The sequence below is a fragment of the Oncorhynchus keta genome, chromosome 30 (genome assembly GCF_023373465.1).
Source record: "Oncorhynchus keta strain PuntledgeMale-10-30-2019 chromosome 30, Oket_V2, whole genome shotgun sequence".
NCBI lineage: Eukaryota > Metazoa > Chordata > Actinopteri > Salmoniformes > Salmonidae > Oncorhynchus > Oncorhynchus keta.
Window position 1 is genome coordinate 7,370,486 of NC_068450.1, and position 27,528 is coordinate 7,398,013.

Below are 27,528 nucleotides of genomic sequence, written 5' to 3' on the forward strand. Positions count from 1 at the left end.
GAATACAAAGCCTTAGAAGTTGGCCTGTTTACTCCTATCCCAACACCCCTGTTTACTCCTATCCCAACACCCCTCTTTACTCCTATCCCAACACCCCTCTTTACTCCTATCCCAACACCCCTGTTTACTCCTATCCCAACACCCCTCTTTACTCCTATCCCAACACCCCTGTTTACTCCTATCCCAACACCCCTGTTTACTCCTATCCCAACACCCCTCTTTACTCCTATCCCAACACCCCTGTTTACTCCTATCCCAACACCCCTCTTTACTCCTATCCCAACACCCCTGTTTACTCCTATCCCAACACCCCTCTTTACTCCTATCCCAACACCCCTGTTTACTCCTATCCCAACACCCCTCTTTACTCCTATCCCAACACCCCTCTTTACTCCTATCCCAACACCCCTGTTTACTCCTATCCCAACACCCCTCTTTACCCCTATCCCAACACCCCAGTTTACTCCTATCCCAACACCCCTGTTTACTCCTATCCCAACACCCCTCTTTACTCCTATCCCAACACCCCTGTTTATTCCTATCCCAACACCCCTCTTTACTCCTATCCCAACACCCCAGTTTACTCCTATCCCAACACCCCTGTTCACTCCTATCCCAACACCCCTCTTTACTCCTATCCCAACACCCCTGTTTACTCCTATCCCAACACCCCTGTTTACTCCTATCCCAACACCCCTGTTTACTCCTATCCCAACACCCCTCTTTACTCCTATCCCAACACCCCTCTTTACTCCTATCCCAACACCCCTGTTTACTCCTATCCCAACACCCCTGTTTACTCCTATCCCAACACCCCTCTTTACTCCTATCCCAACACCCCTCTTTACTCCTATCCCAACACCCCTGTTTACTCCTATCCCAACACCCCTGTTTACTCCTATCCCAACACCCCTCTTTACTCCTATCCCAACACCCCTGTTCACTCCTATCCCAACACCCCTGTTTACTCCTATCCCAACACCCCTGTTTACTCCTATCCCAACACCCCTGTTTACTCCTATCCCAACACCCCTCTTTACTCCTATCCCAACACCCCTCTTTACTCCTATCCCAACACCCCTGTTCACTCCTATACCAACACCCCTGTTTACTCCTATCCCAACACCCCTGTTTACTCCTATCCCAACACCCCTCTTTACCCCTATCCCAACACCCCAGTTTACTCCTATCCCAACACCCCTGTTTACTCCTATCCCAACACCCCTCTTTACTCCTATCCCAACACCCCTGTTTACCCCTATCCCAACACCCCTGTTTACCCCTATCCCAACACCCCTGTTTACCCCTATCCCAACACCCCTGTTTACCCCTATCCCAACACCCCTGTTTACCCCTATCCCAACACCCCCGTTTACCCCTATCCCAACACCCCTCTTTACTCCTATCCCAACACCCCTCTTTACTCCTATCCCAACACCCCTGTTTACCCCTATCCCAACACCCCTGTTTACTCCTATCCCAACACCCCTGTTTACTCCTATCCCAACACCCCTGTTTACTCCTATCCCAACACCCCTGTTTACTCCTATCCCAACACCCCTGTTTACTCCTATCCCAACACCCCTGTTTACTCCTATCCCAACACCCCTGTTTACTCCTATCCCAACACCCCTGTTTACCCCTATCCCAACACCCCTGTTTACCCCTATCCCAACACCCCTGTTTACCCCTATCCCAACACCCCTGTTTACTCCTATCCCAACACCCCTGTTTACTCCTATCCCAACACCCCTGTTTACTCCTATCCCAACACCCCAGTTTACTGCATCTCTCTGCCCTTTCCCCCCTTTTCCTTCTTTCCCTTGTTCTTGCTTTTTACAAATTGAGACCACGAGATAAGAGAGTGCCCCTACCATGGCAGCCTGCTACCCATTGATAAAACCATATCTAATCCTTCTAGGGCCCCCAGCGCCACCAATGCACTCATATCTGAGTCTGTCAACAGAGAGAGAGAGAGAGAGAGAGAGAGAGAGAGAGAGAGAGAGAGAGAGAGAGAGAGAGAGAGAGAGAGAGAGAGAGAGAGAGAGAGAGAGAGAGAGAGAGAGAGAGAGAGAGAGAGAGAGAGAGAGAGAGAGAGAGAGAGAGAGAGAGAGAGAGAGAGAGAGAATCTGTCTTTTCATTTTCTCCTTTAGAACCGGGAACAAAAGTGTCACGTTTTATCTATGAACTTTTTTGGGGGGTCAGTTGGATGAGTCAGTTGGCTTCCCATGTTCTTGGCAAAACGTACATGTCAACCAGTCTCCAGGTCTTCCTTATTTGTGTAGTAGCGATGTGTCCTATGAATCAAACCCGTATTTTGCTACTTAAAAAAAAAAAAAAAACATATCTACAGCGCTTAACTGTTCTGGTACATCATAAAACCAAGGTTACTTTTGAACATCATGAACTAATCCTACTCGTTTTACAGCAGTTACTTTAACATTAATTACATTTGGTGTGATAGAAAATACAATGAAAACAAACTATTTTAAGAGTTTCTGGTGAAATTACTGGTCACGTTTTTCGTCTTTTAGTATTGCTTTCATTCCAGGACTTGGTCTCCACCACCACGTGACATCAATGTAAGCATTACACATAAAGAGACATGTTCAAATATACCATGACATTCTCCAATCTCCAATTCATGTGCAGCACAATGTATTCTAAGGGAATCTACCATGTAATAGAGACAGTATTTCACTGTTTGAGAAGGCAGTTTTATGAACCACAAGATGTTTACATCATGGAATATTAATCAAAAGGTGAACAGCAATTACATCCAAATGTAAATCATCATTTCTATGAATCCCTGTTGTCGTCATGGGTATGATTTTTATAGAAGGCAGCTGAGTAGGAGCAGGATGATTTGCTTGGATGGGGAAAATAGCATCTATCTAATGGGTTATTATCATCATCAGAGACGTCTCTCTATTCTGTTCGCTTGGTTTAATAACATCTATCTAACTGGTTATTATCATCCCCAGAGATGTCTCTCTATTCTGTCCGCTTGGTCTCACCAACAGAAAGCACATCACAAAATAACAACGATTCACATTCACATTCACACTAGTCCTGACACCCAAGGGTTCTGTCAGAGCAGCACCAGAGAGGACAGAGTCCTGACACCTGAGGGTTCTGTCAGAGCAGCACCAGAGAGGACAGAGTCCTGACACCCAAGGGTTCTGTCAGAGCTGCACCAGAGAGGACAGAGTCCTGACACCCACGGGTTCTGTCAGAGCAGCACCAGAGAGGACAGAGTCCTGACACCTGAGGGTTCTGTCAGAGCAGCACCAGAGAGGACAGATGCTTGCAGGCAGATGGAGGAGGAGCGGAGTTCTCTCACTTATAGCCAAGGCACAAAGGATATATGGTACATGTAGGTGCAGGCAAAACAACCAGTTTTCACCTTGTTCTGTCTTTGGAGGGAAAAAAGTATGTAAAGAAGAAAATTGAGTCGCCGCTGACAACAGGAGCCGTGGATGGTAATTCATCCATATCATTGATGTGTAGGACACAGACACAGGGAGAGGTAGGTAGTGGAGGGAGAGCTATGCTGACTCCCCTCCCTATTGCTCTGTGATTATAGGGTGAAGGTTTTCTCAGAATCAAGGCAGCTGCCATTGTGTTTTCAGGCAGCTCACGCGACCTTGTGACTCCTCTATTCTTCAAAACGTATTAGGGCTTTTCATCACAAGGTCAAAGAGAAAGTACCTACTAGATATTTAGATTGGAGTAGAAGATTGTAATCACCATTATAACTGAGATGCTGATAGAGTGCTCCTCCAAAAGTTAACCCCTTATATAATGCTGCTAGAGACTACTCCTATAGCTAACCCCTGTTATAATGCTGATAGAGACTACTCCTATAGCTAACCCCTTATATAATGCTGCTAGAGACTACTCCTATAGCTAACCCCTGTTATAATGCTGATAGAGACTACTCCTATAGCTAACCCCTGTTATAATGCTGATAGAGACTACTCCTATAGCTAACCCATGTTATAATGCTGCTAGAGACTACTCCTATAGTTAACCCCTGTTATAATGCTGCTAGAGACTACTCCTATAGTTAACCCCTTATATAATGCTGATAGAGACTCTTTATATAGTTTATAAAGTTTATATATTTTGACCTCCTTTTTAATGGACGGTAGGGAAAATTGACCATAACATTTGACGTCCTTCTTGTTCAAGTACATAAAGATACAATAGCGTGTTCTTCCTATAAGATAAACCATGTGATGAAAATAGCAAGGCCAGTTTATTACAGAGTAAAGCCCTTTCCCTGGTCTTCAATGGTATGTTGAACTCAATGGGAAAACCTGGTAAAATTAACAAAATGAAAGAAAATAAATTCATGGACAGTAACCACTTACTGGACTCAGGGTCAGAGTTTCCGTCTCCCTCGGTGCGGCTGTTGGGCGAAGTCTGTTGGTAGTACTCTTCCTGGGGGAAGCCGAGGGGGAGAGGCTGAGTGGTGCTGGCAGTGCTGCTGGGCTCGTGGTCCCCTAGACCACTGTCGCTACAGCTCTCCTGAGAACCATCCGGGAGGTGGAACGTCACACGACGCTGGGTCTGATGGAAACACACCGAAACACAACGTTCATTTAACGTCAAATGACGCTGGGTCTGATGGAAACACACCGAAACACAACGTTCATTTAACGTTACACGACGCTGGGTCTGATGGAAACACACCGAAACACAACGTTCATTTAACGTCAAATGACGCTGGGTCTGATGGAAGCACACAGAAACACAACGTTCATTTAACGTCACACGACGCTGGGTCTGATGGAAACACACCGAAACACAACGTTCATTTAACGTCAAATGACGCTGGGTCTGATGGAAACACACCGAAACACAACGTTCATTTAACGTCACACGACGCTGGGTCTGATGGAAACACACCGAAACACAACGTTCATTTAACGTCAAATGACGCTGGGTCTGATGGAAACACACCGAAACACAACGTTCATTTAACGTCACACGACGCTGGGTCTGATGGAAACACACCGAAACGCAACGTTCATTTAACGTCAAATGACGCTGGGTCTGATGGAAACACACCGAAACACAACGTTCATTTAACGTTACACGACGCTGCGTCTGATGGAAACACACCGAAACACAACGTTCATTTAACGTCACACGACGCTGGGTCTGATGGAAACACACCGAAACACAACGTTCATTTAACGTTACACGACGCTGGGTCTGATGGAAACACACCGAAACACAACGTTCATTTAACGTCACACGACGCTGGGTCTGATGGAAACACACCGAAACACATAGTTCATTTAACGTCACACGACGCTGGGTCTGATGGAAACACACCGAAACACAACGTTCATTTAACGTCACACGACGCTGGGTCTGATGGAAACACACCGAAACACAACGTTCATTTAACGTCACACGACGCTGGGTCTGATGGAAACACACCGAAACACAACGTTCATTTAACGTCACACGACGCTGGGTCTGATGGAAACACACCGAAACGCAACGTTCATTTAACGTCACACGACGCAGCGTCTGATCGAAACACACCGAAACACAACGTTCATTTAACGTTACTGGTGGTTGGTCTTAAAACACCACAGAACAATATGTTGTTTCATATGTTTTGGTGGACAATGTTAATGTGTTCAGCTGCAGAGGGAGCGAATTCAATCACCTTGGATACGGCAGTTGGGGAAAATGTCAGACTAATTGGTTGCCTATTATGGGATGTGTTCTTGCATGTCTAACAAGACAAGTCCCCATCATTGTCACGTCTTCTCTGACGAATATGGTATTACGTCACGACAGTCTAATTGATACAGTGGGCTTAGAACCTAAAATCAGCGCTCTTCTGAGATATAGCAGTCAAGGGTAATTAATGTCATACTATTCAAAAATCAATAGTAACTACTGATAGTATACTTCTTTTAATTGACAGTTACTGCCCATGATATGATTATTATAATAGATGAACTCTTTTGACGAGGATGCACCCGTGTCCTCCTTTTCCCACTGGTCCAATTTCGATAAAGGGAAGGAGGTGTGGATGAACTGACTTTGATTAGAAAAGGTCTGTCTGAGGATTGTACCAGATTGTAGATCTCCTCTCCTCTCAAAGGGGGAGTAGCTCTTTGATTTCTCCGGAGAGTTACAGAAGTTCATGGGGTGACCTTTTTCCGGAGCACGATGGTAGTACTACAAAGAGAAACACCCCATAGGGACGGTCTATAGCCACGAATGCTTGCCGTTCTTCAACAAAAGAGAACATAGATGAGGCAAATTGTGAAACACAAAATAAAAGGGTAATTTAAAAAATATATATTTTTAAATTTTATTTTTTATTAACCTCCAATACATTCTATACCTTTGACTTGTAATTTTTATTTTAAAACGGAATGAACTTAAATGAAATGTTGTCAGGTCATTCTTTGCCAAGTAAAACAAAACCAAAACAAATATTTATTAAACATTGAAGACAATTAACAGTGACATGGCTGACGTGTTAGTTATTACATGCCATTGTATAAATGTGAGGCTTTTGGTTACAATGGACAGTTTGGAGAAAAAGGGCAATTTCACAGTGAATATAATGTCATTTTATAACACGATTCTCAGTCTCACATTGCATCTCACGAGGAAAATAAAATACTGCCAACGTATATATGTTATTGTGTTTCCGTTTGGAACAAATGTTTCATGTAACAATATCATAGCCTCTACCACAATAATCTACATTTTCTCCATCTCTAGAGCGCCTATAGCAATACGAGATTTCTGAATTAAAAACGTAATTGACACACGGTCCTTTATGCTCACAGGGGGGGTCATCTGTGCCTCTTTGGAAAAGCACTTGCCCCCCCCCCCACCACTGTGGTATAGAGATAAAGCCCTTGTTGTTCTTTGATAAGGCAGACAGGGGAGAAAAAACAGAATGGGGAAAGAGGGACAAAAAAAAAATCTTGGCTCGAAGGAGGCCCCAGCGTTGCCCAAAAAAACACAAATCCACAAACAGCTTACCAGTTCATTTAGGACAATCAGAGGGTTGACTAAACTAAATCCTTTACAATTAAAACGCTGAAAGAAGAACTGCTTTATGATGTCATTATGAGCAAAAAAGGAAGAAAGAAAAGTATTTCCATCATTAAATGGAGTTTATGTGTGGGTGTGTGTGTGTATTAATGAGCATTGAAAAGACATATTTCCAGGACCACCACCAGCGTGTGTAGAGAATTCTCCTTTTTAAACTTCACGGTCACTAAACACCTCGAAGATTTGTTTTTATATTGTGCTAATCGCCTCAAGTACATTTCTTGTCAAGCTTGTCAGTTGATTACCCTTCTTCCAAAAAAACATGAAGCCAAAAGTATTCAATTGGCCTTAAGGTTAGGTAAAGGTTTGATAGGATCAATTAGAGAAGGGACTGTTTATAGCAAGTCCATCCATCCATTTATTCCACAAAGAAAGTCATTCATTTATATCAGACTTGGAATATCCTGTTTTTCTCAAATGTATTCAAGCTGTTGGCTTCACCTCCACATCAATGTCAAGCTGTTGGCTTCACCTCCACATCAATGTCAAGCTGTTGGCTGCACCTCCACATCAATGTCAAGCTGTTGGCTTCACCTCCACATCAATGTCAAGCTGTTGGCTTCACCTCCACATCAATGTCAAGCTGTTGGCTTCACCCCCACATCAATGTCAAGCTGTTTGCTTCACCTCCACATCAATGTCAAGCTGTTGGCTTCACCTCCACATCAATGTCAAGCTGTTGGCTTCACCTCCACATCAATGTCAAGCTGTTGGCTTCACCTCCACATCAATGTCAAGCTGTTGGCTTCACCTCCACATCAATGTCAAGCTGTTGGCTGCACCTCCACATCAATGTCAAGCTGTTGGCTGCACCTCCACATCAATGTCAAGCTGTTGGCTTTACCTCCACATCAATGTCAAGCTGTTGGCTTCACCTCCACATCAATGTCAAGCTGTTGGCTTCATCTCCACATCAATGTCAAGCTGTTGGCTTCACCTCCACATCAATGTCAAGCTGTTGGCTTCACCTCCACATCAATGTCAAGCTGTTGGCTTCACCCCCACATCAATGTCAAGCTGTTGGCTTCACCTCCACATCAATGTCAAGCTGTTGGCTTCACCTCCACATCAATGTCAAGCTGTTGACAACTCCACCACAGAAGTATCATTTGTCTACTCCATCACAGTAATATCTGTTGTCTACTCCATCACAGTAATATATTTTGACTACTCCTTCACATTAATATCTGTTGACTACTCCACCACAGTAATATCTGTTGGCTACTCCATCACAGTAATATCTGTTGGCTACTCCATCACAGTAATATATTTTGACTACTCCTTCACATTAATATCTGTTGACTACTCCATCACAGTAATATATTTTGACTACTCCTTCACATTAATATCTGTTGACTACTCCATCACAGTAATATCTGTTGGCTACTCCATCACAGTAATATCTGTTGGCTACTCCATCACAGTAATATCTGTTGACTACTCCATCACAGTAATATCTGTTGACTACTCCATCACAGTAATATCTGTTGGCTACTCCATCACAGTAATATCTGTTGGCTACTCCATCACAGTAATATCTGTTGGCTACTCCATCACAGTAATATCTGTTGACTACTCCATCACAGTAATATCTGTTGGCTACTCCATCACAGTAATATATGTTGGCTACTCCATCACAGTAATATCTGCTGGCTACTCCATCACATTCATATATGTTGGCTACTCCATCACAGTAATATCTGTTGGCTACTCCATCACAGTAATATCGGTTGGCTACTCAATCACAGTAATATCGGTTGGCTACTCCATCACAGTCATATCTGTTGACTACTCCATCACAGTAATATCTGTTGACTACTCCATCACAGTAATATCTGTTGGCTACTCCATCACAGTAATATCTGTTGACTACTCCATCACAGTAATATCTGTTGACTACTCCATCACAGTAATATCTGTTGACTACTCCATCACAGTAATATCTGTTGACTACTCCATCACAGTAATATCTGTTGACTACTCCATCACAGTAATATCTGTTGGCTACTCCATCACAGTAATATCTGTTGGCTACTCCATCACAGTAATATCTGTTGGCTACTCCATCACAGTAATATCTGTTGGCTACTCCATCACAGTAATATCTGTTGGCTACTCCATCACAGTAATATCTGTTGGCTACTCCATCACAGTAATATCTGTTGACTACTCCATCACAGTAATATCTGTTGACTACTCCATCACAGTAATATCTGTTGACTACTCCATCACAGTAATATCTGTTGACTACTCCATCACATTAATGTCAAGTTTTTATAGAAGGGAAGGTACAGAATTATATTTACAGAGTTTTGGCAGCTCTATGAGAAGCTGTCTGCATCCTAAATCACAACTTATTCCCTATATAGTACACTACTTTTGACCATGGCACATAGTGCTCTGTTCAAAAGCACTGCACTATAGGGAATAGGGGGACATTTGGGATGTTGTCGCCCACTTCCTCTCCGCATGTTTGTAATTTATTTGAATCTTTCTGCTCCGACAATGACAGCCAGGATTGATTAAAACAAACAGCCGTCCTATATACTTAGAACATAATCATAGCACGGAGCTTTGCTATCTCTGTCAGATGTTTATACAAACTGAATTCAGGACTTGTGCAAAGGTGTAAAAATATAAATCAACTTGAGTCATAAAATCTACACAAAAATAGTTTGAGAGAGGCTGAAGATAAATCTAATGTTTATTTTAACAATAGGCTTCGTGTGCTTTTCACGGTTGGTCTTTCTTCGTAAGTATTGTGTTGAGAGAAAAGATATGGTGTGCGCATTGATAAAGCATTACTCCTTATTCTAAAGAACGTGCCAGAAATCCAGAAATCAAACACAAGCTGGTGTAAGAGATATCAAGACCAAACACAGTGCCAGATAAAACAGTGCCTTGAAAACTATGTGCATAGAGAGAGAGATACAAATAAAAAACACAGGAGAATCCAGCCAAGTTCTTTAACAAGCCAGCCCTATAAAAACTAAAGCCACTCTCTTGGTAGCAAACCAAACAATGTGCAGATGGACCTGAGATTCACGGTGGGGTGAGGGATTAGGAAGCCTTTGAGGAGAGGAGTTACTGTAGATTAGCATATACATATATACATATACATATATACATATATATATATACATATACATATATACATATATATATATATACAGCACCTCATCCAAAGGACAAGAGAGCTCAATGAGTTTACCTAGCTACCTTCTCCCGCCGCCTATACACTTCTACATCCCAACATAATATAATAATAATATATGCCATTTAGCAGACGCTTTTATCCAAAGCGACTTACAGTCATGTGTGCATACATTCTACGTATGGGTGGTCCCGGGAATCGAACCCACTACCCTGGTGTTACAAGCGCCATGCTCTACCAACTGAGCTACAGAAGGACCACATCACACGTGAGAGACAGAGAGACAGAGAGAGAGAGAGAGAGAGAAACCATGTTGCATGATAACAGCAGGCTGCCTTCCAACCCCCCTCCCCATCCCCTCCCCATCCCCTCCCCATCCCCTCCCCATCCCATCCCCTCCCCATCCCCTCCCCATCCCCTCCCCTCCCCATCCCCATCCCATCCCCTCCCCATCCCCTCCCCATCCCCTCCCCATCCCATCCCCTCCCCATCCCCTCCCCATCCCCTCCCCATCCCCTCCCCATCCCATCCCCTCCCCATCCCCTCCCCATCCCCTCCCCATCCCCTCCCCATCCCCTCCCCATCCCCATCCCATCCCCTCCCCATCCCCTCCCCATCCCCTCCCCATCCCCATCCCATCCCCTCCCCATCCCCTCCCCATCCCCTCCCCATCCCCTCCCCCCTCCCCATCCCCTCCCCATCCCCTCCCCATCCCCATCCCCTCCCCATCCCCCCCATCCCCTCCCCATCCCCTCCCCATCCCCTCCCCCCTCCCCATCCCCTCCCCATCCCCTCCCCATCCCCTCCCCTCCCCCCCCTCCCCATCCCCCCCTCCCCATCCCCTCCCCATCCCCTCCCCATCCCCCCCCCCCCTCCCCATCCCCTCCCCACCCCCCCTCCCCATCCCCTCCCCACCCCCCCCTCCCCATCCCCTCCCCATCCCCTCCCCATCCCCTCCCCACCCCCCCCCCCCCCCCCCCACCCCCCCCCCCCTCCCCCCTCCCCATCCCATCCCCATCCCCCCTCCCCCTCCCCATCCCCTCCCCCTCCCCATCCCCTCCCCATCCCCTCCCCATCCCCCTCCCCTTTGAATGATAAACGTTCACGTTAGGAGTGGATGAGAGCATATATGAGTTTCTGTCTAAGATAAAGATCATCCTGGGATGCATCACCTTGACATGGACTAAATCTGTTTGGTGATTTTTATTTTTATTTTTAACAACTAGCTATCTGCGAAAACAATGGCTCTATATATATATACAGTGGGTTCATAAACTATTCATACCCCTAGACAGCCTGAATTCAAAACGGATTAAAAATATTTTTCTCACCTATCTACATACAATACCTCGCAATGTCAAAGTGAAAATGTGTTTTTAGAAATGTTTGCAAATTCATAAAAAATAAAAAAAGATATATCAAACTTACCTAAGTATTGACACCCTGAGTCGATACATGTTAGAACCAACTTTGGCAGCGATTACAACTGTGAGTCTGTCTGGGTAAGTCCCTAAGAGTGATTACAACTGTGAGTCTTCCTGGGTAAGTCCCTAAGAGTGATTACAACTGTGAGTCTGTCTGGGTAAGTCCCTAAGAGTGATTACAACTGTGAGTCTTCCTGGGTAAGTCCCTAAGAGTGATTACAACTGTGAGTCTGTCTGGGTAAGTCCCTAAGAGTGATTACAAATGTGAGTCTTCCTGGGTAAGTCCCTAAGAGTGATTACAACTGTGAGTCTTCCTGGGTAAGTCCCTAAGAGTGATTACAAATGTGAGTCTTCCTGGGTAAGTCCCTAAGAGTGATTACAACTGTGAGTCTTCCTGGGTAAGTCCCTAAGAGTGATTACAGCTGTGAGTCTGTCTGGGTAAGTCCCTAAGAGTGATTACAACTGTGAGTCTTCCTGGGTAAATCCCTAAGAGTGATTACAACTGTGAGTCTGTCTGGGTAAGTCCCTAAGAGTGATTACAACTGTGAGTCTGTCTGGGTAAATCCCTAAGAGTGATTACAACTGTGCGTCTTCCTGGGTAAGTCTCTAAGAGTGATTACAACTGTGAGTCTTCCTGGGTAAGTCCCTAAGAGTGATTACAACTGTGAGTCTGTCTGGGTAAGTCCCAAAGAGTGATTACAACTGTGAGTCTTCCTGGGTAAGTCCCTAAGAGTGATTACAGCTGTGAGTCTGTCTGGGTAAGTCCCTAAGAGTGATTACAACTGTGAGTCTTCCTGGGTAAATCCCTAAGAGTGATTACAACTGTGAGTCTTCCTGGGTAAGTCCCTAAGAGTGATTACAACTGTGAGTCTTCCTGGGTGAATCCCTAAGAGTGATTAAAACTGTGAGTCTTCCTGGGTAAGTCCCTAAGAGTGATTACAACTGTGAGTCTTCCTGGGTAAATCCCTAAGAGTGATTACAACTGTGAGTCTGTCTGGGTAAGTCCCTAAGAGTGATTACAAATGTGAGTCTTCCTGGGTAAGTCCCTAAGAGTGATTACAACTGTGAGTCTTCCTGGGTAAGTCCCTAAGAGTGATTACAACTGTGAGTCTTCCTGGGTAAGTCCCTAAGAGTGATTACAACTGTGAGTCTTCCTGGGTAAGTCCCTAAGAGTGATTACAACTGTGAGTCTGTCTGGGTAAGTCCCTAAGAGTGATTACAACTGTGAGTCTTCCTGGGTAAATCCCTAAGAGTGATTACAACTGTGAGTCTGTCTGGGTAAGTCCCTAAGAGTGATTACAACTGTGAGTCTGTCTGGGTAAATCCCTAAGAGTGATTACAACTGTGAGTCTTCCTGGGTAAGTCCCTAAGAGTGATTACAACTGTGAGTCTTCCTGGGTAAGTCCCTAAGAGTGATTACAACTGTGAGTCTGTCTGGGTAAGTCCCAAAGAGTGATTACAACTGTGAGTCTTCCTGGGTAAGTCCCTAAGAGTGATTACAACTGTGAGTCTGTCTGGGTAAATCCCTAAGAGTGATTACAACTGTGCGTCTTCCTGGGTAAGTCCCTAAGAGTGATTACAACTGTGAGTCTTCCTGGGTAAGTCCCTAAGAGTGATTACAACTGTGAGTCTGTCTGGGTAAGTCCCAAAGAGTGATTACAACTGTGAGTCTTCCTGGGTAAGTCCCTAAGAGTGATTACAGCTGTGAGTCTGTCTGGGTAAGTCCCTAAGAGTGATTACAACTGTGAGTCTTCCTGGGTAAATCCCTAAGAGTGATTACAACTGTGAGTCTTCCTGGGTAAGTCCCTAAGAGTGATTACAACTGTGAGTCTTCCTGGGTGAATCCCTAAGAGTGATTAAAACTGTGAGTCTTCCTGGGTAAGTCCCTAAGAGTGATTACAACTGTGAGTCTCCCTGGGTAAATCCCTAAGAGTGATTACAGCTGTAAGTCTTCCTGGGTAAGTCCCTAAGAGTGATTACAACTGTGAGTCTTCCTGGGTAAGTCCCTAAGAGTGATTACAACTGTGAGTCTCCCTGGGTAAATCCCTAAGAGTGATTACAGCTGTGAGTCTGTCTGGGTAAATCCCTAAGAGTTATTACAACTGTGAGTCTGTCTGGGTAAGTCCCTAAGAGTGATTACAGCTGTGAGTCTTCCTGGGTAAGTCCCTAAGAGTGATTACAGCTGTGAGTTTGTCTGGGTAAGTCCCTAAGAGTGATTACAACTGTGAGTCTTCCTGGGTAAGTCCCTAAGAGTGATTACAACTGTGAGTCTTCCTGGGTAAGTCCCTAAGAGTGATTACAACTGTGAGTCTTCCTGGGTAAGTCCCTAAGAGTGATTACAACTGTGAGTCTTCCTGGGTAAGTCCCTAAGAGTGATTACAACTGTGAGTCTTCCTGGGTGAATCCCTAAGAGTGATTACAACTGTGAGTCTTCCTGGGTAAGTCCCTAAGAGTGATTACAACTGTGAGTCTCCCTGGGTAAATCCCTAAGAGTGATTACAGCTGTGAGTCTTCCTGGGTAAATCCCTAAGAGTGATTACAACTGTGAGTCTTCCTGGGTAAGTCCCTAAGAGTGATTACAACTGTGAGTCTTCCTGGGTAAATCCCTAAGAGTGATTACAACTGTGAGTCTGTCTGGGTAAGTCCCTAAGAGTGATTACAGCTGTGAGTCTGTCTGGGTAAGTCCCTAAGAGTGATTACAACTGTGAGTCTTCCTGGGTAAGTCCCTAAGAGTGATTACAACTGTGAGTCTTCCTGGGTAAATCCCTAAGAGTGATTACAACTGTGAGTCTGTCTGGGTAAGTCCCTAAGAGTGATTACAGCTGTGAGTCTGTCTGGGTAAGTCCCTAAGAGTGATTACAACTGTGAGTCTTCCTGGGTAAGTCCCTAAGAGTGATTACAACTGTGAGTCTTCCTGGGTAAATCCCTAAGAGTGATTACAACTGTGAGTCTGTCTGGGTAAGTCCCTAAGAGTGATTACAGCTGTGAGTCTGTCTGGGTAAGTCCCTAAGAGTGATTACAACTGTGAGTCTTCCTGGGTAAATCCCTAAGAGTGATTACAACTGTGAGTCTTCCTGGGTAAATCCCTAAGAGTGATTACAGCTGTGAGTCTGTCTGGGTAAATCCCTAAGAGTGATTACAGCTGTGAGTCTGTCTGGGTAAGTCCCTAAGAGTGATTACAGCTGTGAGTCTGTCTGGGTAAGTCCCTAAGAGTTTTACACACCTGGATTGTACAATATTTGCACATTATTATTAAAACAATTATTCAAACTCTGTCAACCTGGTTGTTTCTTTGCTACACAGCCATTTCCAAGTCTTGCCATACATTTTCAAGATGATTTAAGTAAAAACTGTAACTAGGCCACTCAGGAACATTCAATGTCATCTTGGTAAGCAAATCTAGTGTATATTTGTTGTTGTGTTTATTGTAGTTATTGTCCTGCTGAAAGGTGCATTTGTCTCCGAGTGTCTGTTGGAAAGCAGACTGAACCATGTTTTCCTCTAAGATTTTGCCTTTCCTAAGAAAAAAAATGTTTATTCTGTACTGGCTTCGTTATTTTAACTCTGTCATTAGTATTGTGGAGTAACTACAATGTTGTTGATCCATCCTCAGTTTTCTCCTTTCACAGCCATTAAACTCTGTAACTGTTTTAAAGTCACCATTGATCTCATGATGAAAATCCCTGAGTGGTTTCTTTCCTCTCTGGCAACTGAGTTAGAAAGGACACCTGTATCTGTGTAGTAACTGTTTGTATTGATACACCATCCAATGTGTTATTAATAACTTGATAACTCTTGATGCAATTAAATCCTTTAAGATTTGGGGAAAATCAAAGGCTGAATGGCATACCAGTTGAGTTATACCAAACCTTTAAAAAAAAAAATGTTTTCAGAGGACCGTTATTGGCATGATTCAACCACTCCTAGAACAATTGTGGATTATCAGATACTCAACAAGAAGGTCTGATTTCATTATTACTGAAACAGGATCCAACTGGATAAATATAAAGATATATTTTTTTATTTTTTATTTCACCTTTATTTAATTAACCAGGTAGGCTAGTTGAGAACAAGTTCTCATGTGCAACTGTGACCTGGCCTAGATAAAGCATAGCAGTGTGAACAGACAACACAGAGTTACACATGGAGTAAACTATTAACAAGTCAATAACACAGTAGGAAGAAAAGAAAAAAAGGTGAGTCTATATACATTGTGTGCAAAAGGCATGAGGAGGTAGGGGAATAATTACAATATTACAGATTAACACTGGAGTGATAAATTATCAGATGGTCATGTACAGGTAGAGATATTGGTGTGCAAAAGAGCAGAAAAGTAAATAAATAAAAACAGTATGGGGATGAGGTAGGTGAAAATGGGTGGGCTATATCGAGTCCATTGAAAAATGTGGAGTTCCCTTACACTTCAGTGTTGTGATGCGACATTTTGTTAGCAAAATGCATAGCACATAGAATTAATAAGGTATTGTCGGATATTATTCATCGTAATCAGACATTATTTTGTTGTTGTACATGGACGATACACTGGAGATAATATATAAGTCATATCCCATACGTAGAATGTATGCACACATGACTGTAAGTCGCTTTGGATAAAAGCGTCTGCGAAATGGCATATATTATTATATATTATATTATTATTATATTATTATTATATTATATAATTATTATTATTATATTATATTATCCCAGTTTACCCTGATTAACTCTTTAGTCATATCCCAGTTTACCCTGATTAACTCTTTCGTCATATCCCAGTTTACCCTGATTAACTCTTTAGTCATATCCCAGTTTACCCTGATTAACTCTTTCGTCATATCCCAGTTTACCCCGATTAACTCTTTAGTCATATCCCAGTTTACCCTGATTAACTCTTTAGTCATATCCCAGTTTACCCTGATTAACTCTTTCGTCATATCCCAGTTTACCCTGATTAACTCTTTAGTCATATCCCAGTTTACCCTGATTAACTCTTTTGTCATATCCCAGTTTACCCCGATTAACTCTTTAGTCATATCCCAGTTTACCCTGATTAACTCTTTAGTCATATCCCAGTTTACCCTGATTAACTCTTTCATCATATCCCAGTTTACCCCGATTAACTCTTTAGTCATATCCCAGTTTACCCCGATTAACTCTTTAGTCATATCCCAGTTTACCCTGATTAACTCTTTAGTCATATCCCAGTTTACCCTGATTAACTCTTTAGTCATATCCCAGTTTACCCTGATTAACTATTTAGTCATATCCCAGTTTACCCTGATTAACTCTTTAGTCATATCCCAGTTTACCCTGATTAACTCTTTAGTCATATCCCAGTTTACCCCGATTAACTCTTTAGTCATATCCCAGTTTACCCTGATTAACTCTTTAGTCATATCCCAGTTTACCCTGATTAACTCTTTAGTCATATCCCAGTTTACCCTGATTAACTCTTTAGTCATATCCCAGTTTACCCTGATTAACTCTTTAGTCATATCCCAGTTTACCCTGATTAACTCTTTAGTCATATCCCAGTTTACCTTGATTAACTCTTTAGTCATATACCAGTTTACCTTGATTAACTCTTTAGTCATATCCCAGTTTACCCTGATTAACTCTTTAGTCATATCCCAGTTTACCTTGATTAACTCTTTAGTCATATCCCAGTTTACCCCGATTAACTCTTTAGTCATATCCCAGTTTACCCCGATTAACTCTTTAGTCATATCCCAGTTTACCCCGATTAACTCTTTAGTCATATCCCAGTTTACCTTGATTAACTCTTTAGTCATATCCCAGTTTACCCCGATTAACTCTTTAGTCATATCCCAGTTTACCCCGATTAACTCTTTAGTCATATCCCAGTTTACCTTGATTAACTCTTTAGTCATATCCCAGTTTACCTTGATTAACTCTTTAGTCATATCCCAGTTTACCCTGATTAACTCTTTAGTCATATCCCAGTTTACCCCGATTAACTCTTTAGTCATATCCCAGTTTACCCCGATTAACTCTTTAGTCATATCCCAGTTTACCCTGATTAACTCTTTAGTCATATCCCAGTTTACCTTGATTAACTCTTTAGTCATATCCCAGTTTACCCTGATTAACTATTTAGTCATATCCAGGTTTTCCCTGATTAACTCTTTAGTCATATCCAGGTTTACCCTGATTAACTCTTTAGTCATATCCCAGTTTACCCTGATTAACTCTTTAGTCATATCCCAGTTTACCCTGATTAACTCTTTAGTCATATCCAGGTTTACCCTGATTAACTCTTTAGTCATATCCAGGTTTACCCTGATTAACTCTTTAGTCATATCCAGGTTTACCCTGATTAACTCTTTAGTCATATCCCAGTTTACCCTGATTAACTCTTTAGTCATATCCCAGTTTACCTTGATTAACTCTTTAGTCATATCCCAGTTTACCCTGATGAACTCTTTAGTCATATCCAGGTTTACCCTGATTAACTCTTTAGTCATATCCCAGTTTACCCTGATTAACTCTTTAGTCATATCCCAGTTTACCCTGATTAACTCTTTAGTCATATCCCAGTTTACCTATTGTCGTATGGTCTTGCTTACACCTAGCGACCTGTTAAAAAAAAAACTATTATCAGCCCAAAATATTCCACTTTATTTGGATCTTCAAGCCATACGAAATGAAACGGGTGTTTTTCTATAATGAATATGAATTCGGAGGACAGAAATGTTTAAATATTAAAGCATTATCTCTCACTAAACGTGTCATTCATACAAAAGTTATTCATGAAACGAGTTCTCCAGCAGATTAGTAGGAATGTCTCACCCCATGTTCAAGAATGGTCTTTATCCCTTTCTTCAGATTACAACTTTTAGTTGATCTCCAAAACATCGCTATTTTTAAAACAAGCCATTGAAGATTTCAGTTTCAATTTCAGTTTAATCCACCAGAAAATACAGAATAAATAATAGAACAAATATTGTGTTGAACTCAAATATACTAATTGATAATTTTTTTTATATTTTTTTTATATATAAATATAGGTATAATCTTTGTAAATTATATCTTATATCTTATATATTGTGTTGAACTCAAATATACTAATTGATTAAAACAAAAATTTCTAAAAATATAAAAATAGGTATAATCTTTGTAAATTATATCATAAATAGGACTGGTGACATTATGCCAAGAATGTGAAAAGCTGTCATCAAGCCAAAGGGTGGCTACTTTGTTTAACACTTTGTTGTTTACTACAACCTTCCATATGTGTTATTCCATAGTTTTTATGTCTTCACTACTCTTCTACAATGTAGAAAATAGTTTTTAAAAATAAAGAAAAATCCTTGAATGAGTAGGTGTGTCCAAACCTTTGACTGATGCTGTATAAATAGTGGATTTTAGTAGTATGTCCTTCTCCGTAGACCACTTATATCAGTGAACTATGTCTTGATCTCCTGCAGTTTCACAGCAAGGAGGATCTAAAACATGGCAAAAATAAACCAGAGCACCATTCAGCAACAACAATCTCTCCACAGTCCAGATCATAGTGCAAACCTGCTCAGTTATAGAACAAGTATATTATGCACTCTGCATCCCTGCAATGTACGGTTGAGATGAAGCCTGAAGAAACCGTTGTCCTTGTTAAATATTGTGTAAATGCATCACTTTTATATGATTCATATGAATATCAATTGTCCATGTCAGGGCAGTAATTACCTCATCATTAGAGCACTGGCCAGGAGATGTAATGGAGGAGGGTCAGTGAACCAGTCACGAGATGAGTAACCTTGACTGAGACCTGGAGACCTGGATTAGCTCTCCAAGCTAAAGGCTAGACTTTAGTTCAAACGGGTTAACACTGTATTGTGGTGAGTCTGGCAGGAGGTCTGGGTTTCATCCCTGCCGGGCAGATACGGACGAGCCCAAGGCTTTACATATAGAATTCAGTGAACTGAACTTGGGTTAAGTGTTTCAATATACAATATGTGAGAAAAAACTTGATTTATTGTAAGAAAACGAAAAGTGAAAAATAGATGAAAGCTAACAAAAGACACGAAGGTCATGTGTCGCAATATAATTCCATTTGCTGTTGTGGTCTGGCCACTGTGGAAGCGGGGGGGTGCTGTGTCCTTTGTTGCCGTAGAAACAAGTCAGGTAGAGCTGTGCCATCAAATGTAGAGAAACTGAGAGAATTTGAAAAGAACATTGTTTCCACATCGCTGAGTCTTACAGTGAACTTTTGAATTAGAAACTATAAAATCAAGCAATTCACACAGAGAACGTAACACATTCCTTCAATTTCAAGAACTGAATTGTACGTATTTGGGCACCTTCGGGGCTTTGATGTGGTACAAAGCAGCCCGTGAAGGAAAAAACATTCGAGTGAAGAAGAGTTGTCATGACAATTAAAGAATTACCCATCTAACACCTTTACAAACAACTCACAAAGTGAAATCTGCTTTAAAAGGAATGGTTTTTGGTTGAAGCTACTTGTATTTCATTGACCTGACTAATGAAAAAAGCGAAACAACAACTGTGTCCTTTCATTAAACATTATTGTTAATGTCAGGCTGAAAACAGTGTCTTCATTAAACATTATTGTTAATGTCAGGCTGAAAACAGTGTCTTCAATTAAACATTATTGTTAATGTCAGGCTGAAAACAGTATCTTCAATTAAACATTATTGTTAATGTCAGGCTGAAAACAGTGTCTTCAATTAAACATTATTGTTAATGTCAGGCTGAAAACAGTATCTTCAATTAAACATTATTGTTAATGTCAGGCTGAAAACAGTATCTTCAATTAAACATTATTGTTAATGTCAGGCTGAAAACAGTGTCTTCAATTAAACATTATTGTTAATGTCAGGCTGAAAACAGTGTCTTCAATTAAACATTATTGTTAATGTCAGGCTGAAAACAGTGTCTTCAATTAAACATTATTGTTAATGTCAGGCTGAAAACAGTGTCTTCAATTAAACATTATTGTTAATGTCAGGCTGAAAACAGTGTCTTCAATTAAACATTATTGTTAATGTCAGGCTGAAAACAGTGTCTTCAATTAAACATTATTGTTAATGTCAGGCTGAAAACAGTATCTTCAATTAAACATTATTGTTAATGTCAGGCTGAAAACAGTATCTTCAATTAAACATTATTGTTAATGTCAGGCTGAAAACAGTGTCTTCAATTAAACATTATTGTTAATGTCAGGCTGAAAACAGTGTCTTCAATTAAACATTATTGTTAATGTCAGGCTGAAAACAGTGTCTTCATTAAACATTATTGTTAATGTCAGGCTGAAAACAGTGTCTTCAATTAAACATTATTGTTAATGTCAGGCTGAAAACAGTGTCTTCATTAAACATTATTGTTAATGTCAGGCTGAAAACAGTGTCTTCATTTACAATCTTCATCGGCTGTCTTGTTCTTTGTTTCAAAGTTAAACTGACAGGAAGCGACGTGCTCATGTCATAGGATTAATGGACGAAGAACATGGCGTGGATCTCCTTCATGTATATGTACATGGAGTGGTTCCACTTCCTGAGTGTTTGCCTTAGCGTGAATATAATTGGCTGTAAGGATGTGTAAAATAAATGGTTTGAGAAAATGAATTGGGGAAACTGTTAGGAAATGGAGTGCAGTAGTGTTAGACTTACGTTAGCAGGGGTTATCTTGCCGAGATGACACACCTCCTGTAACAACACAAGGTGAAACAAAGTTATTGCACGTTGTCCATGATTACATGCAATGCTGTATTCAACCACACTATTGACTATAGATGTGATTAAGAGTCCAGACTTAAATATATATTTTTATATAGGAATATCATCCCCAGGGGGACAATTGGTGTCAAATGTTATTTTTGTTATTTAGTCTGGTTGACGTGGGAAAACTCTCCGATAAATGTTTGCGATTATAAGCAGGTCAAAGTTCATCTATAAGCGTCCTGTTTCAGAGAAACAATCTAGTCTTCAGATCTATATTGATTTCTTAGGAAGAGCAAAAAAAAAAAAGGTTGTAAGTCAAATTGTTAATGTTAATACCGCTCTGATGGAAAATACACCCTCGTAAGAAATATTCAATGCAGAACCTGACATCACCACGACAACACAAGTCAATAATAACTGACACTCTGATGAAGATGTGTTGGCATGTCAGCGATGAAGAAGCACTGAATTTCAAATGAAGCATAAACAATTAACAATAAAACAATGACAAGCTTCTAAATTGAGAACAAAAGAGGCACGCAAGGCTGCAGAATAGAGCATCCTCTCCCAGGGGACCAGATAACAGCTCATTGAGAGATAACAGTATTACATTTTTAATCAGCAAATTTGTTTTTCTTTGTACTGTGTATAATAATCTGACTACATGACTTGATTTGCAAAGAAAAAAAGAGAGATTTGAGGGTGAAGGGAAACATTGATGAGAACAAGCTGAGAGGGTTACTGACTGAGGACTGAGGGAGAAGGGGAACTGATGATGACAAGCTGAGAGAGTTACTGACTGAGGACTGAGGGTGAAGGGGAACTGATGATGACAAGCTGAGAGAGTTACTGACTGAGGACTGAGGGAGAAGGGGAACTGATGATGACAAGCTGAGAGAGAGAGTTACTGACTGAGGACTGAGGGAGAAGGGGAACTGATGATGACAAGCTGAGAGAGTTACTGACTGAGGACTGAGGGAGAAGGGGAACATTGATGAGAACAAGCTGAGAGAGTTACTGACTGAGGACTGAGGGAGAAGGGGAACTGATGATGACAAGCTGAGAGAGTTACTGACTGAGGACTGAGGGAGAAGGGGAACTGATGATGACAAGCTGAGAGAGTTACTGACTGAGGACTGAGGGAGAAGGGGAACTGATGATGACAAGCTGAGAGAGTTACTGACTGAGGACTGAGGGAGAAGGGGAACTGATGATGACAAGCTGAGAGAGTTACTGACTGAGGACTGAGGGAGAAGGGGAACTGATGATGACAAGCTGAGAGAGTTACTGACTGAGGACTGAGGGAGAAGGGGAACTGATGATGACAATCTGAGAGAGTTACTGACTGAGGACTGAGGGTGAAGGGGAACTGATGATGACAAGCTGAGAGAGTTACTGACTGAGGACTGAGGGAGAAGGGGAACTGATGATGACAAGCTGAGAGAGTTACTGACTGAGGACTGAGGGAGAAGGGGAACTGATGACGACAAGCTGAGAGAGTTACTGACTGAGGACTGAGGGAGAAGGGGAACTGATGATGACAATCTGAGAGAGTTACTGACTGAGGACTGAGGGAGAAAGGGAACTGATGACGACAAGCTGAGAGAGTTACTGACTGAGGACTGAGGGAGAAGGGGAACTGATGACGACAAGCTGAGAGGGTTACTGACTGAGGTCTGAGGTTGAAAGGAAACATTGATGAGGAGAACAAACTACTACGAGTTACTGACTGACAGTTGAGGTTGAAGGGAAACATTGATTGATGATGAAAAGCTGAGAGAGTTACTGACTGAGGTGAAATGATTAAAGAGTACTGCATCAACACATTAAGAAACCACACCACTAAGGTGAATGATGAACAGGAACTAGGAAGTGAATACATTTATACAGGATGTACAGTATACAGTATGTCAACAAGTCAAGAGACCACACACCAAACTATGCATTTACTTTAGCCTATGCAAACCAATTTGCAGGCGAACCATAAGAATGCTTTGGTGAAGTTAAACTGTGTTCTTGTCTCACAGCATTGAAAAATAGAGCAACCTGTTAACATTCAGAAATGCGACTTAGCCTGTGGTTTGGCTAGCCAGAGGACCATACCATAGTACCATAGTATGTGTGTGCAGCCCGATAGCGGAAAATGTCAATACGTCATTGGAACACTGCCGGTGTCCCAAATGACACCCTATTCCCTAAATATAGTGTGCTACGTTTGACCAGGATCCATAAGTCCCTTTTTAAAATGAGTGCACTATATATACGAAATAGGGTGTAATTTGCTTCTCTAAACACTCTTTTCTGAGGCTAGCAGTGGGGGAATTGGAAAAGAGAAAGGAGGACTACCTAGTCAGTTGTCCGACTGAATGCGTTCAACTGAAATGTGTCTTCCTCATTTAGCCCAACCCCTCTGAATTAGAGATTAATCAGAGGACGGGTATAGATAGTGAAATCATTTAAGGTTTCGAGGTAAATGGGGTAGAAGGTCAAATTTACTTTTTTAAGATTATTGCCCTTAAATTACTAGGTTGTTGATGGCCAACACTGCCACGTCAACCTAAATTAACGAGCAAATAATTGGTCAAACCATGCAAGGGGCGGCAGTGTAACCTAGTGGTTAGAGTGTAGGGGCGGCAGGTAGCCTAGTGGTTAGAGTGTAGGGGCGGCAGGTAGCCTAGTGGTTAGAGTTTAGGGGCGGTAGGGTAGCCTAGTGGTTAGAGTGTAGGGGCGGCAGGTAGCCTAGTGGTTAGAGTGTAGAGGCGGCAGGGTAGCCTAGTGGTTAGAGTGTAGAGGTGGCAGCGTAGCCTAGTGGTTAGAGTGTAGAGGTGGCAGCGTAGCCTAGTGGTTAGAGTGTAGAGGTGGCAGCGTAGCCTAGTAGTTAGAGTGTAGAGGTGGCAGCGTAGCCTAGTGGTTAGAGTGTAGAGGTGGCAGCGTAGCCTAGTGGTTAGAGTGTAGAGGTGGCAGCGTAGCCTAGTGGTTAGAGTGTAGAGGTGGCAGCGTAGCCTAGTGGTTAGAGTGTAGAGGTGGCAGCGTAGCCTAGTGGTTAGTGTGTAGAGGGGGCAGCGTAGCCTAGTGATTAGAGTGTAGAGGCGGCAGCGTAGCCTAGTGGTTAGAGCCTTGGACTAGTAACTGGAAAATTGCGAGTTCAAACCCCAGAGTTGACAAGGTACAAATCTGTCGTTCTGCCCCTGAACAGGCAGTTAACCCACTGTTCCCAGGCCGTTGTTGAAAATAAGAACGTGTTCTTAACTGACTTGCCTGGTTAAATAAAGGTTAAATAAATATATGTGAAAAAAAAAGGAACTGTGGTAGTGTTATTTCAGAAGAGATGTGTTGTAGATCAGACATTTGATTAATCTGAACTGCCTGTTCATAGGACATTAGCATTAGGGAGCTAGATCAGTTTAACTGGATCCCCTCAGAGAATTATTGGGCTGTAGTTGGTCCACTTAGCTAGCGTTAATATTTTCTTGTCATTGAGACTTTAAACTTTTTTTTTTTAATGATTTAATGCATCAAATATGAAGACAAAAGTCAGGAAGTGACATTCTGTACTTGTCAACATTGTTTGAAGAAGTGTTTAATGTACATTCTCAACCGTACATTTTCGGTAAATTGCTGTCAAACAGTTTGGTACTATGTATTATTCAACATTTCCCGCCGTAAATAGCTTTGTGTTACAGACCTCACCGACCAATTAAAATGTGCGATGCCGTGACACAGTTGAACAGAGAAAGTTCTTCAAAAAGTGACCTACTGTAATGTAGGTTTGGTTTTCTAGCAAATGTATATCACAGTTTACAGGAGAGAATAACGTGTGATCCGTCTCTGTAGTGCTGGGTCGCTGACCCTCTCCTCTCCATCTTTACGCCTCTCCAGACCACTGGTTTCCAAGCATCCCCAGCCATGCCCGGCACAGAGATGGAGATAAGTGCATGTGATGGTACCCACATCAAAGCGGTGGAAGAGTGTCTTAGCGAGCAGAGGCAGTGGAGCTCGAAACGCAGCTTTGATCATTCTCAGCTTTCTGATCATTAAAATATTGGATAAATAATTGATTAAAACCAGAGCTCTGTATCCCAATTTATTCCAACCTTGACACTCGTCTTGTCTTTCGCTTTATATAAATAAGTGTGTGGGTACAACTCTGAGAGGAACATGGATGAATTGTGCGTCTCTCCATTCAGAGTCTTTAAATAATACATAAAACATTACTGACATCACTTACAGTCTGTAGATATAATATGAACAACAATCATATTGTTCAAGGTCACATACACTATCCCCATTGTTGATACTGTATGGGTATAACCCTCGTTCTCCCTTGACGATATGGTTATAACCCTCGTTCTCACGTGACGATATGGTTATAACCCTCGTTCTCCCGTGACGATATGGTTATAACCCTCGTTCTCCCTTGACGATATGGTTATAACCCTCTTTCTCACTTGACGATATGGTTATAACCCTCGTTCTCCCTTGACGATATGGTTATAACCCTCGTTCTCCCTTGACGATATGGTTATAACCCTCGTTCTCCCTTGACGATATGGTTATAACCCTCTTTCTCACTTGACGATATGGTTATAACCCTCGTTCTCCCGTGACGATATGGTTATAACCCTCGTTCTCCCTTGACGATATGGTTATAACCCTCATTCTCCCGTGACAATATGGTTATAACCCTCGTTCTCCCGTGATGATATGGTTATAATGGTTTGTCTGGCAATTTATTTGCGGTGCCACAGAGTACTGTCTGTGGTTGTTTCACCAGCCAACACTACATCTGTCTGTGGTTGTTTCACCAGCCAACACTACATCTGTCTGTGGTTGTTTCACCAGCCAACACTACATCTGTCTGTGGTTGTTTCACCAGCCAACCCTACATCTGTCTGTGGTTGTTTCACCAGCCAACCCTACATCTGTCTGTGGTTGTTTCACCAGTCAACCCTACATCTGTCTGTGGTTGTTTAACCAGCCAACCCCACATCTGTCTGTGGTTGTTTCACCAGCCAACCCTACATCTGCCTGTGGTTGATTCACCAGCCAACCCTACATATGTCTGTGGTTGTTTCACCAGCCAACCCTACATCTTGTCTGTGGTTGATTCACCAGCCAACCCTACATATGTCTGTGGTTGTTTCACCAGCCAACCCTACATCTGTCTGTGGTTGTTTAACCAGCCAACCCTACATCTTGTCTGTGGTTGTTTCACCAGCCAACCCTACATCTGTCTGTGGTTGATTCACCAGCCAACCCTACATCTGTCTGTGGTTGTTTCACCAGCCAACCCTACATCTTGTCTGTGGTTGTTTCACCAGCCAACCCTACATCTGTCTGTGGTTGTTTAACCAGCCAACCCTACATCTGTCTGTGGTTGTTTAACCAGCCAACCCTACATCTTGTCTGTGGTTGTTTCACCAGCCAACCCTACATCTGTCTGTGGTTGATTCACCAGCCAACCCTACATCTGTCTGTGGTTGTTTCACCAGCCAACCCTACATCTGTCTGTGGTTGTTTCACCAGCCAACCCTACATCTTGTCTGTGGTTGTTTAACCAGCCAACCCTACATCTTGTCTGTGGTTGATTCACCAGCCAACCCTACATCTGTCTGTGGTTGTTTAACCAGCCAACCCTACATCTTGTCTGTGGTTGATTCACCAGCCAACCCTACATCTGTCTGTGGTTGTTTAACCAGCCAACCCTACATCTGTCTGTGGTTGTTTCACCAGCCAACCCTACATCTTGTCTGTGGTTGTTTCACCAGCCAACCCTACATCTGTCTGTGGTTGTTTCACCAGCCAACCCTACATCTGTCTGTGGTTGTTTCACCAGCCAACCCTACATCTGTCTGTGGTTGTTTCACCAGCCAACCCTACATATGTCTGTGGTTGTTTCACCAGCCAACCCTACATCTTGTCTGTGGTTGTTTCACCAGCCAACCCTACATATGTCTGTGGTTGTTTCACCAGCCAACCCTACATCTGTCTGTGGTTGATTCACCAGCCAACCCTACATCTGTCTGTGGTTGTTTCACCAGCCAACCCTACATCTGTCTATGGTTGATTCACCAGCCAACCCTACATCTGTCTGTGGTTGTTTCACCAGCCAACCCTACATCTGTCTGTGGTTGATTCACCAGCCAAC

At 42.3% G+C, this 27,528-nt stretch overlaps 1 protein-coding gene across 4 annotated transcripts in view; it reads right to left on the reverse strand.

Moving 5' to 3' along the window:
* Positions 1-27,528, reverse strand: part of LOC118371316 (protocadherin-11 X-linked-like) — a 363,439-nt gene that overhangs the window by 112,805 nt on the left and 223,106 nt on the right. For all 4 annotated transcript variants that reach the window (XR_008086991.1, XR_008086990.1, XR_008086989.1 and 1 more), the window contains exons 5-6: positions 21,330-21,365; positions 4,377-4,575 (exon numbers count right to left, since the gene is read on the reverse strand). Coding sequence is in view for 1 of the 4 variants with exons in the window: in XM_052487383.1 (XP_052343343.1) it covers positions 4,377-4,575; positions 21,330-21,365 (235 nt within the window). In the remaining 3 variants the exon portion in view is untranslated. The remainder of the gene's footprint in view (positions 1-4,376; positions 4,576-21,329; positions 21,366-27,528) is intronic.